Source organism: Mus caroli, unplaced genomic scaffold, assembly GCF_978045245.1.
Source record: "Mus caroli unplaced genomic scaffold, Mus_caroli_1 scaffold_8, whole genome shotgun sequence".
Classification (NCBI taxonomy): domain Eukaryota; kingdom Metazoa; phylum Chordata; class Mammalia; order Rodentia; family Muridae; genus Mus; species Mus caroli.
The window spans coordinates 46,011,061-46,023,975 of NW_028227263.1; the positions used below are offsets into that span (position 1 = coordinate 46,011,061).

General features: G+C 43.2%; 1 protein-coding gene across 3 annotated transcripts in view; it reads right to left on the reverse strand.

Annotated features, from left to right (window-relative positions):
- The window catches only part of C2cd3 (C2 domain containing 3 centriole elongation regulator), a 105,725-nt gene that overhangs the window by 71,269 nt on the left and 21,541 nt on the right, over nucleotides 1-12,915 (reverse strand). For all 3 annotated transcript variants that reach the window (XM_021165953.3, XM_021165954.3, XM_029479229.2), the window contains exons 4-8: nucleotides 10,665-10,888; nucleotides 9,762-10,009; nucleotides 5,649-5,781; nucleotides 5,106-5,195; nucleotides 987-1,134 (exon numbers count right to left, since the gene is read on the reverse strand). In XM_021165953.3, coding sequence (XP_021021612.1) covers nucleotides 987-1,134; nucleotides 5,106-5,195; nucleotides 5,649-5,781; nucleotides 9,762-10,009; nucleotides 10,665-10,888 — 843 coding nt within the window. The remainder of the gene's footprint in view (nucleotides 1-986; nucleotides 1,135-5,105; nucleotides 5,196-5,648; nucleotides 5,782-9,761; nucleotides 10,010-10,664; nucleotides 10,889-12,915) is intronic.

Here is a 12,915-nt window from a genome sequence, read left to right on the forward strand (position 1 = left end):
TCCCAATTCTGGCAGCCCTCCCTGATTTACTATCAATCCAGAATAAACTACCTTGTTTTTACTACATGTTTTTGCCCCTGACATACAAAAAAAGGAAACTCAGAAGTGTGGTGGTCTGGATACAGTTAGAGTGCATCCCAAAAAGCTTTTATAGAGAAAGCCTGGCCCTCAGTGACCAGTGAGACGTCAGGGAAGAAGAGATGCTTACTTCTGTTAGGACAAGTCTTTAGAAGGGATAATGGTAGAACCTGGTCCTGCCGTGATGGCGTCCTGTTTGGTGATGTGAACCCTCTCTCATATATACCATGAGATGTGCAGCCACTGTGGTCCTTACCAGAGTTTACACTGAGCTACACAAACCTCTCTTTTTATAAAGTTAGCCTACCTCAGGTATTCTGTTATAGTAACAAAAACTGGACTTATATGAGGAACATGACAGCAACCTTCAGGACAGACTACGTGTGGAAAGTGACTAGGCTTCTTATGTACAGTGTCTAGAAGATGCTAAACCAGCAACAGATCATTAGGCTTGACAAAAAAACAAAAACAAAACCAAAAAGGTTGGAATAAAGCAAAACTGCCTGAAAAGAATTCCCTATCTTACAAGTCAACAGAGAGGGTTTTGTCACCCGTGAGTAGAGATGTTCTGGACTCTTCTGTATAGATACCAAGTGGGCTCCAAGGCATGCCTGTACTAGCTGTTTCTTAGAAGTGCTCTGAGGAAGCCTGGGATATACTGGAACACAGGCTCTGGATGCAGGGGACTCTGAATCTGATTCTGGCTCTGACACTTGCTACATATCCTTGGAACAAAAGACTTGTGCCTTCTAGGCCCGTCTCTTTATCATAAAACAATAATACTTTCTTCCTCAGTTATAATTATTACTAAATACGTTATATGTAAAATGATAGCTTCCTGCAAGTGTAAGGCCTGGCTACTGAGTGCTGTGTTCTCCACTTGTAGAGCTTCAGATTCAATGACTTACAGGCACTGTGTAAAACAAGTTCTCCAGCAGACTCTGGTCATACTGAGGATCATTCAGGTCACTGCTGCAATACTCATCACTCCCAGGAGACGGAGAATCTGGAGGAGAGCCTAATCCATTCCAGAAATGACCTTGGGATAATTCAGCACTGGAGACAGGAAAAACAAAGTCAAGGACTTAACAGAAGGTTCAGCAGCAGAGCTCCTGTCTCTCTGTCTCTGGCAAAGCTTCCTAACATTCTAAATGTGAAAGAACGTATGCTAGGAATGCACTCTAAACTGACTACTGGGTGACATTTTCCAACTCTATTTCCTCTCTCTTAGGATGACGTCAACTAGTACTCAAACCCCACTACTGACTCGCACTGTGCTCTCATGCAGCAAGTGGCTGTTGGCCATTGTGTGTCTGGTTGCCATAGAGATGGTTAACCTAGGTCCAGCTGGGCTCCTGTGCTGTCTGTGCTCTGACAGGCAGGAAAAAAATGGCACCTATCATTTTGTAAAGCAGATGTTTTTGTAAAAAAAAAAATGGCTAATTTACAAAAACACCTTCTTCAATTAAGTGAACACATGTACTTCGGAATTATTATGACATGGTTAGTTTTATATTGGATAGAAAAATGAATAAAACATTTACAAGGAGTTTATAAACTAAGGAGGTAAGTATATAAATAACTATAAATTCAACATTTTAATGAATACTTTATTTTATTTTTCTTTCTCTTACAGTAGCTTAATATTGAACTTAATAATCTAATGAACATTTATGACTAAAGCAGTAATATTAAATCCTGTGTGCTGACCCAACTTAGTACTTACCATCCCTCAGCTTCCCTTTTAAGCCACCACTGTTTTTCTTTCATGTCTAAAGAAATCTGCACAATCATCACCTTCAAATAAGACAATGTTTCTATATTACTTCAAAACCTTGTTAATTTTAATCTTTAGAGACCTCTGTGTGTGTGTGTGAGAGCATGTACATGCAGCTGCAGACAACCTGTAGGAGTGGATACTCTCCTACCACGTGGGCTCCAAGGAGAGAACTCAGTCTGTCAGGCTGGGGAAGAGCCTTTATCTGCTGAGCTGTCTTGCTAGCTTTGAACTTTACAACTGCTCTTTTTAAAAAGGATTCTTGGTATTTTCCTATATAATGGCTTTTTTTTTTTTTTTTTTAGTTTTTCGAGACAGGGTTTCTCTGTATAACCCTGGCTGTCCTGGAACTCACTTTGTAGACCAGGCTGGCCTCGAACTCAGAAATCTGCCTGCCTCTGCCTCCTGAGTGCTGGGATTAAAGGCGTGCCCCACCACACCCGGCCTATAATGGCTTTTTAAGTTAAATAATGTGTAAGTGTTTGACTGCAGGTTTGTGTTTGATGTAGTACATGTCTATGGAGGTCAGAAGAGGGAATCTTATCTTCTGGAACCTGCGTTAAGGTGGGCTGTGACCTACCATGTGGGTGCTGGAAGCAACCCAGGTTACAACGGTAGCAAGTGCTTTTGACTGCTTAGCCATTTCTCCAGCCCATCTTCATTAAGGAGTGAGGGTCTATGCTGTCCACCATAGCTGTTTGCTATGCCATCTATTCTGCACACAAATGTAAAGATCTCTACTATTCAGTATGTAGTCCTCCATATTTTTCAGTTTTGCAATTATTTTTTGAATTAACTTATCTGTTTACGATTTATTATAGTATTGAATTTTGCCTGTGTTTCTTAATAAGACAATTGTGGCCCACTCTCAGCCATGATCCCTTTATTTTTCCTAACATATATTTCTGGAATTTCAATTATCTAGATATTGACTCTTTTGAAAATGTTCCCAATTTTAAACTTTACTTGATATTTTCTAATTTCATTCTTTTTGTTAAGTTTTTTGGGATTTTTTTTCTCCTCCTTTTTCTCTTGTAAATATCCTCCTGACTCTCATTTTTTGTGTAGATGTTGGAGGCATCCTCATGTCTTCAAATCCAGGCCCTGCATGCTGACGAAGCTCAATACACAGGCCAGCAGTCAGGAGGACCTTGGTAACTGGTGGCTTAATTAGAACTGGGCAGAGCTGGATCATCTTGTTAAGTAAATTTTAGTCTGTGGATCTTAACCTCCTTGTCTTGACCAGACCTGCCTGAGGGGTAACGTGATTGTCAGTGTGCTTAGAAAAAGGGGGCTTGAGGCTAGAGGGATGGGTCTTTATCCCAAGGGTGTATTTTATCTCCGTTTCCTTTCCTTCAGTGAGCTGCTCACCTCTATCTACCCTCAGCTGGGCTTGACACCATGAATCCAGGGCCTCTACAGATCATGTCTATCGTCTATCGAGTCTTCAGCAGCAGGGAATGCCCTCCTACTTCTTGGGGGAAGCGGCAGAACTATGACAATAGTCAACATTACCAAGAGATTACTCTGTGAATTCAGACAACACGTCATGGTAGTTGCTGCGGAGACTGCAGGAGACAGCTCCGTCTCATCAGCATGGCTGGTCAATTACCCTCGTCCTCTGCCTTCTAACCTCACTCAGATTTACTGACACTTTCACTGCTCTCATCTCCTTTCCAGTTCTTTGATTTCCGGCCTCTTTTACTCTTTGACCACTATCATACTGTGGTTTAACAGTGAATGGACGTGGAGTATGGCTGTTCTTATCGTTCCTCTGCTGTGCACTTCCTGGGTGACCTTGCACTGCCCCAGCTTTCAGTTACTGCTGTGGAGCTAACAGATACTCTCTTTCCATCCTTTCCTGAACATCAGCTCTGCTGTCCCAGTGTTTACTGAATGACTGCATTTCAATGTCCCACAGGCAAGTTGGGGTTACAGAATTTCAGGCTCAGATCCGAGGCATCTTGCAATTGCTGCCTTACAGCCAAGGGGACTTAGATTTGTCATTATGACACACAGGAGAGTAGTCACAGGGGCTGGGCTTTACTCACGGCCCTCTTCTGGACAGCCAGGATTATACAGAGAAACCCTGTCTCAAAACACCAAAAACCAAACAAACAAGCACCCCAAACCAAAAGTGTGTATTCCCTCTCCCAACAGGGTTTCTCTGTGTAGCCCTGGCTGTCCTAGAACTCACTTTTATAGATCAGGCTGGCCTTGAATTCAGAGATCTGCCTGCCTCTGCCTCCTGAGTGCTGGAATTAAAGGTGTGCAATGCACCATCAGGTCTTGGCAAATGTGTATTCTTTTTTTTTTGTTGTTTTTTGGTTTTTTTCAAGACAGGGTTTCTCTGTGTAGTCTTGGCTGTCCTGGAACTCACTCTTTAGACTAGGCTGGCCTCGAACTCAGAAATCTGCTTGCCTCTGCTTCCCAAGTGCTGGGATTAAAGGTGTGCGCCACCAACGCCCAGCGGCAAGTGTACATTCTTTTTTTTTTTTTTTTTGGTTTTTTTCGAGACAGGGTTTGTCTGTCTAGCCCTGGCTGTCCTGGCACTCACTTTGTAGACCAGGCTGGCCTCGAACTCAGAAATCCGCCTGCCTCTGCCTCCTGAGTGCTGGGATTAAAGGCGTGCGCCACCACGCCCGGCTGCAAGTGTACATTCTTAAACACATGTTTCTACTATATGTATAACACATTGCTTTTCATCTCTCCAAGACAGTAATGTTTATAGTAGTTATTCAACTGACAATACAAGTGAGTCTGGTTTCAGTGCACATGCTAATAATATTCACAACCGTAGCTACCAATAGTCAAACTGCTATGTGCTAGCACCGTGCTAACTCCTTTACATTACATCATTTCTTATCCTCACTGCAGTTTTACAAAGTTTTCAAGTTCTTTTGGTGCTTCTGTAGCTGAGATAACTGCCTACGGCCTCAATGCTAAGTAACAAACATCACATTTCAACTTGACTCTAATTAAAATCCATCACACCACATTAATATGAATGAGAAGAGCGGGGAGACAAGAACAGAAAGCTGGATTGGGAGCCATTTTGTAAAGAAAGCCCAAAAACCAGGCTATCCACTGGCTTAGCCCAAAGAAAAGGCTACCCACTGGCTTTTTGTTTAATTGGTAAATAGTCCTAGTTTAAGGACCCAGAAAGGCGCGAGGCCAAGGAAGTATTGCTAACAATGTACTCAATGACCAGGAAGAAGCTTTAATGAAAGAAGCTAGAAAGGACACTTACCTGCCCAGCAGCAGCTGTATAGCTCCGGCGTCAGCCAAGGGGAGAAGGTGGTCTGCACTGTGGCCTTTCAAGTGATTCTCAGATGAGTTCCTGGTACCAAGGTGTGGGAAAATACTGTCACAAATGGCTAACAGGAAAAATTTAAATCCTAACCAAGCTAAGAAAGAGTAGAAGGCACTAGTCTGACTTAGAAAATTTAGCATTTTTAGACTTCCCTGCCTTAAGTGTATATAAAACATTACAGTTTGGAACGTTCTTCCCAACATCAGAATCCTATTTCATTTACGAAGGGAGGGGGGAAATCTTCATTTTATACACAGGCATTCTAGTTAGAGTGTGAAGAATTTATCCATTCATATATTTAGCACACATCAGAGCTAGGTGTCAGATTCTGAAGTTAGGTTAGCCTTCTACTGTAGGCCAGGCACACTAAGAATTATTTGCTGAAGGTTTCCGAAATTATTCCATGCAGAACAACAGAAAAGGAGGCAAGTCAACAGCTCAGGAAGTTCGCTGCAGGGACTGTGCATGTCCCTCACTTACAGTGCTGACGATCTGGGAACAGCTTCTGTCATAGGAGGAGGGACTTTGTCAAGCAGCATACTAGTATCTGGGTTGGAGTTCATTGCAGAAATCAACATGGCATTCCGCAGCTTATTGCCTTGTTCTAACAGAGCTGAAGACAGGAAAAACAGAAAATGCAAACATCTGAACTCCAGCAGGAAGGGTTTCAATACCCAGTACTTGTCCTCCTCAGGGCAGCTGTGCAGTGGCCTCTGCATCTGTTCTCCCATTAGTCTGGCAACTCCTTGAGGATGTTCACTTAACAACAGTGTTTGCTTGGTGTCTGCCTTGTGTTTAGAGATGTTACACCAAGGAGTAAACAAACACTCTTTCCCACAGAGACTGACCTTACTGTGGGAGTTGTTGTCTCCCAACTGCTGTCTGTACATAATGGGCTTAATGGTGGCAATGATTCATTTTTATAACCAGATACCTTATTCTCTTATCTATAAGACTTTTAATACTCTTAACCAAGAAACACTGACAACTATGTTAGCCAAACTTGTGGAAAGCAGTCATACCTGTAACGATCTAGTCTAAATTTGTATTTTCATGAACGAGGATGCTAAAATGAAGCCCACGACTCAGTTAAGTTCCCATAGCAGGATGATGGGAAACTGAAATGAACCCACAGTTTCAGATTTTTTGACAAGTAGAAGTCACCCCATCCCTTAGGTAGCAGCAGCACTAGCAAAGGGCACTTACAAGTCCTTGCCATGCGCCAGGCAGATGTCACTCTCACTACCTTGCCACATCCCTCCGAGATGATAAGTACCCTGCCCGAGTCACACATATGACATTTGTACTGCAAGCATCCTTTTGTCTATGGTCTCACTTTCTGAAATTTCAGTCAAAAACATTAAATAGAAACGATGTATTCCAAGTTTAATTTGTGCATTATTCTGAGTAGTGTGATGAAATTTTAATCCATTCTTTTCTAGGCTGGACCCGAATCACCCCTCCCCTTTATCTAAGGTTGGTCACACTGCATATTCTACCTGCTTCCGAGTCTCACAGTTGCTATTTAATTTCTCAGATTTGCCACTGTGACATTTCAAGAAGGGTGCTTGCTGTGCTATCACTCTGAGTCTGAGCCTCAGAACCTACATGGTTGGAGGACAGAACCAACTCTTACAAGTTATTTTCTCACCTTCACACATGTGCCACAGCATACATGTGCCTGCACTTACGAGCACAAATACACGTGAAAGGGAAATTTTAACTGAGGCTAATCATCTCTAACACATGTGGTTTTATTGATAAAATTCTGCACCTAAAATACTTGGCAAGGAGAGTATATGCTTAGTGATGCTTCGTGAGCGGGAGCTGTTGTTGCCTTCAGGTTAACTCCTCTTGGTAGCTCTTGTACGATAACTTCCTTAGAAGGAACTCCCATGCCTTTTTCCTCTCTGTGACGTATGTGGGGCATGGCAGACGTGCAGGGCAGACATCCTACCACTAAGCTGTGCTTCCGATCCTCTTCAGATCACTCGCTTCCCTCCCTCCTCTCCTCCCCTTCTCTTTCTGAGACAGGGTTTCTCTGCTGCGTAACCTTGGCTGTCCTGGACTTGCTTTGTAGATCAGGATGGCTTTGAGCTTACAGAGATCTGACTGCCTTTGCCTCCTGAGTGCTGAGATTAAAGGCCTGTGCTACCTACCACTCCCAACTTTGCTATTTTCTTAAGGAGGCCTTACTTTGCCAACTTCTGCAAAACTAGTATCTTCTCCTGTCATCTTCCTTGCTTAATTTGCCTCCACTGTTATTACCACCATCTAACATATATATTTATCTAGTTTGTCTTTTTTGTTTGTTTATTTTTATTTTTTCGAGACAGGATTTCTCTGTGTAGCCCTGGCTGTCCTGGAACTCACTCTGTAGACCAGGCTGGCCTCGAACTCAGAAATCCGCCTGTCTCTGCCTCCCAAGTGCTGGGATTAAAGGCGTGTGCTACCACTGCCTGGCTTAGTTTATCTTTTTAAAGGAAAACTTAAAACTGCTACATCTGTGACTTACAGAAGAGTGCCAAACATTTTGTAGTTGCTATATAAACTAATGAACAAACAAATGCTTTCTTCAAAGTCTAGTACATAAGTCCACACAAAAGAGTTCAGGTACAAGATGATCAGGTGCCAAGTGTAATGGATAATTTTTTTCCTTATAAATGGACACTTTAAATTAAAAGACTAAAATTAATGGCTTACAATCTTTGTGTACACACAGACACACACACACACATAATGCATTTCTTATTTTGTATGTATGTGGTGTATGTGTACATGCAGAGGTCAGAGGAAAACTCTCAGTAGTTAGTTCTCTCCTTCGACCTTAATGTGGGCTCCAGGAATTGAACCTGGGTCTCCTGGCTTTCATGGGAAGTGTTTTACCCACTGAAAACCTAACCCTAGAGTATATCTTTAAAAAACAGATTCCTAAGACACTTCAAATGAAAGATATAAACAACATAACCTAGTGGTAGTGTGTACGTATGCAGAAGACCATGGGCCAGATTCCCATCGGTAAAAATGTAAGACCACATGTCCCTAATCATGTAAAATATGTATCTAAGTTGTTATTTATAAGACATCTCCTTCAGACTGTATTAGTGGGAGTAACACACATTCCTGCCGTGCTCCCGCTGTCACAGAAATAACAAAGGTAGCTAGCTGCACACCATCTCCTGACCCAAGGTCCCATGTGCTGCTCCCATGGGCTTTCTACGGGGCTCCAATGAACATGCCTTCCACAGGCTTGCTCATGGGCTTCAACTCTGGGTTCCCAGCTGGGGGCACTGTTTTACAAGGTTGTAGAGCTTGGCAACGAAACCCTGCTGGACAAAGCGGACCACCAGGGCAGCCTTGAGCTTCTCTAGCCTAGGCCCCACTTCCTGTCCTCTCTCTATGTCCTGACACAGGACCCAGTATGGCCAGCTGGCTCATGCCTTCCCTGCCAGGATCAATAATATTCTTTCTCAAACCATAATCCAAAGTCAACCTTCCTGTCACTTGGTCACAGTACTGAGAAAAGTAGCATACACAGGAGCAACTCGTTTCTCTGCTACTTCTGTGGGATTCTTCAGTACTGCAAAACTACAATAGAATTTAACTCCGGTTTTAAGCAATAAGATCACCTGCAGCACTGAATGTCCTCATGAAGAATAGCAGATGAATTTGGTACCACCCTAGTTGCCTTAAGTCATCTGGGGACAGATAAAGACTAAAATTGTAAGAAGAGCTTTGCCCTCATATCCAAACTTGTAAAGTAAGGATCTATTTACACATTATCAGGTGCACATGGGTGAATAACAAGTTTCTGGAGACTTCAAGGGAAATAAGCACAGAAAGACAAATGTCCTATCTTCTCGTTTATTTGTGGAAGTTTGAAAGTTGATCCCTAATCAGACGATACAGGAGAGGTTATCATACATGGAGGGTAGGGAGGGGAAAACCGGCAGGCACAAGGTGATAGGGAGTAACATCTAGTGTTCTGTAGCATCATAGGATAACTGCAGTTGACAAAAGAGTGTAGCAAAATAGTTGGTAAAGAACATTTTGTTTTTAAAATTACATCAGTGCCCGTGTGTCTGAGCGTGTGCGCCTGCAGTGGGTAGGAGGAGCATATCACCTGAACGCGTGTGGAGGTCAGAGGACAACTTGTAGGAGTCAAGCCTCTCTTTAACTCATGTGGGTCACAGGGATCAAACTCAGGTCAGCAAGGCTTGGCGGAAGAAACTGAGCCACCTTACTAGCACCATAAAGGACATTTGAAACATTCCTAACACAGATGATAAATGCCTGAGATGACTCGTGTCAGGTGATATGATCGCTACCTACTGTATACACATCCCGAAACATCTTACTGTAGCCCACAAACACGCACCACTGCCAATTTCTTATTTAAAGTAAAAACATCCAAGCAGTCATCACTTAGCAGTTTAGTAGAGTTGCCTTTACACGAGTCCCTGGATGACACCAAGTCTCACACTTTTATTTGGCTATTTAGTTCATAGGGAAGTCTTGCTTCCCTTTGTGGCCTGGCTAACAAGCAGAGCAACCCCAATAAATGCAGCCTAGTCTTAGGTGACAGACACATACCTGAAAGAAGGTCCTTTGCAGGGGGGGTGTTTGAAGACAGGATGCATGAGTCACTGTGACTCTTGGCGACTGTACTAATTTGTGGCTGAAACTCAGAGCTGCTCAGGAGGGACAGCTGCTTCTGTGGGGCTTTGCCCCTCAGGGTCATAGTCTCTACATCCGCCCCTTGATTAAGGTGCTGCTCTAGTCCACACAAAGAACCCTGTACTGCATCGGAGTTCTCTGCAAAGTACAAGTGGTCCTTTCCCCTGTTAGAAAGAAACAATGTCAGCAGCAGCTTACACCCTGTCTCGGGAATACTTGGGGGATCAGCGAGGGCACTGAAGCTGGGGCTTTGGCACAGGTGGCTTCTTCTGCAGTGTGATTTTGTGTATTTGCTTTTAATTTTCTTATAAAAACAATCTTCATCACAGTTGTGGGTTGTTCCTTAAGTGATACAAAATAGACACAAGCACACAGGGAAATGGAATGTGTATGTGTGTGTCTATATAGACTCTGATACAATGCAAATGCTTTCTTTACAAGTAATTACTTAAGATAAATATCTGTTTCTCATACTTCATTTTGTTTCACAAAATAATTCCCTTTCCCTTTTTCCCCTCAGCAAACCTTTTAGTCACATGTGTACATTGGCTTCTCTACTGGACTGTGAGCAGTCCTTTAAAATGGTGGTTTTGTGACTGCTGCAACTGGGGCATGCTAAGCATGTATTCTCCCTGAGTCCCAGGAGCTGTGTCTAGTTCACTCTGTGCCGGTTCCTGGTAACCAGCTAGTGGGAACTTAAAAGCTATCTGCTGAGAGAGTGGCTGTGCTTCTATCTTCAGCTTTTCATTCTCCCACAGATGACACAGAATGAGAACTGTGGGAGTGGCAGGCATGGAGACTTGGAGCTGAGATCATTACCTTGGCGTGGTTGACCTGCTGCTGTGGCCTGCTAATTCTTTCCCATCGATTTTGATGGCAGGTCCCCTACAAGACCTTGATGGGATCATAGATTGGGTGTTGCTGGATTCAGTATTCTCTCTGAGTTCTCGCTCAGATAAAAGCACCTTTTTTGTCACTTCAGTGGCAGGAAGAGGTTTGTAGCTGTCATAAGTTTCTGACAGAGGCTCCAGGGCAAGCGAGACCTGAAAGAGAATGAAACAAAACAAATTTTCTTCAGCTTCCAGTAACTAACTGAAAGATTTCCCTGTCTGGCCTGGCGGTGGTGGCGCACACCTTTAATCCCAGCACTTGGGAGGCAGAGGGAGGTGGATTTCTGAGTTCAAGGCCAGCCTGGTCTACAGAGTGAGTTCCAGGACAGCTAGGGCTACACAGAGAAACCCTGTCTTGAAAAAACAGAAAACAAAATACAAAAACAAACAAACAAACAAAAAAAGTAAAAACAAAGATTTTCCTGTCTGATAGCATTCCTCACAAGACTAGGTCTCACTTCTGCCCACCTCAGAATCCTTTCTCACCAGGCTTCCGGGACTCCTTCATCCCTCTGACTACAGGCCACCTGCCTCTGGTTTCCTCTGAGCACTCTCTATTCACTACTATATGCCTTCAGTGTGATTCTTTATGTCTGGGTAATGATGTCAAGACCACTGCCTTTGTCCTGTTTCTCCTCACTCTCTATCTGCCCACCAATACAGACACGATTTACTACTGAATACTTCCCTCCAGGCCAGCAAGGTGCTGTGTCCCTCATTGAGACACACTTCAGTGATGACACGACTCTGCCAGAAGTGTACATTATCTTAAGTACAAGAATAAGGGAAAAAAATAATCAGAGGCCATATGTGGTGGTACACACCTAGTAATGCCCACTTTCCATCTTTCACTCACCACACTGACAGATTATGCATCCCTTGAAGGCATGAACCATCTTCTCTAGTTTCCTACAGATTGAGTAGCACAGTGCCATAGATATGGCATTCATGTCCAACATGCCTGAGGTTCTGATAAAGAAATGACAGTGTTTGCTTGCATTCTTGCTGTTTGTTTCTTGCCACAAAAAAGTCCCTACTGTGCTGCTGGAGGTAAAGATAAAAAACACTAAGGAGAAACTAAGTTTCTGTTGTCTGAGATAAGCTTGTAGTCCAGCTTTGTGGGGGCCAATGCAGGAAGATCCTTAGAGTCTAGGACTTGGGGGCAATGAAGCAAGACCTGTCTCAAAAGAAAAGACAAAGCTCCCTTAGAACTCCATTCCTGTGAGTTCAAGTACACTATTAAAAATGTTCTTCAGGGGCTGGAAAGATGGCTCAGCGGTTAAGAGCACTGACTGCTCTTCCAGAGGTTATGAGTTCAAATCCCAGCAACCACACGGTGGCTCACAACCATCTATAATGAGAAAACAACCTGGGAGGCCAGAGCGAGCAGGGGCCAGAGCAAGAGGGAGAAGGGAAGGGGAATAAAACCTTCCTCAAAGGTACCAGACCAGTAAGATGGCTTAGTAGTAAAGGCACTGGCGGAGCAGGCCTTGAGACCAAAGTTCAATCCCTGGAACCTATGTACAGTAGAAGAAGAGAACTGACTCAATGGCTCTCAGCAGCTGTCTTCTGATCTTCACATACATGCTGTGGTATGTGTGCTTGCGCATTTGCTCTCTTGCCCTCTCACCCCGCCCCTCCCAACAATAAAAAACAAAACAAAACCGGGCAGTGGTGGCACATGCCTTTAATCCTAGCACTTAGGAGGCAGAGGCTGGCAGATATCTGAGTTCGAGGCCAGTCTGGTCTACAGAGTGAGTTCCAGGACAGCCAGGGCTACACAGAGAAACTCTGTCTCAAAACAAACAAACAAACAATCTAAAAAATAGTTCTTCAGTCCCCTGAAAAGCCAACGGAGAAAAACAACAGGAAGTGAAACAAAATTAAAGAATATACCTCAGAGGTATGAAAGTAAGAAAATAACATTACTGAAAAGTTTAATTTTCATGACAGAAACAGGAGAAATGGTTTAACCAGTCACAGATAATTAAATAATAAATGACACAACACAAAAAAGGGAAAAATTAGTTTTTCAGATATCCCTGGAAAGGTCAATAAATATTTTGTGTGGAGAAACTGCCAACCCATAAAAATCAAACCTACATCTTACTGAGAACACTGGCCTTGAACCAAGAAATACAGCATCCTTCAAATACATTCATCAAAACTTTCCTACAAAG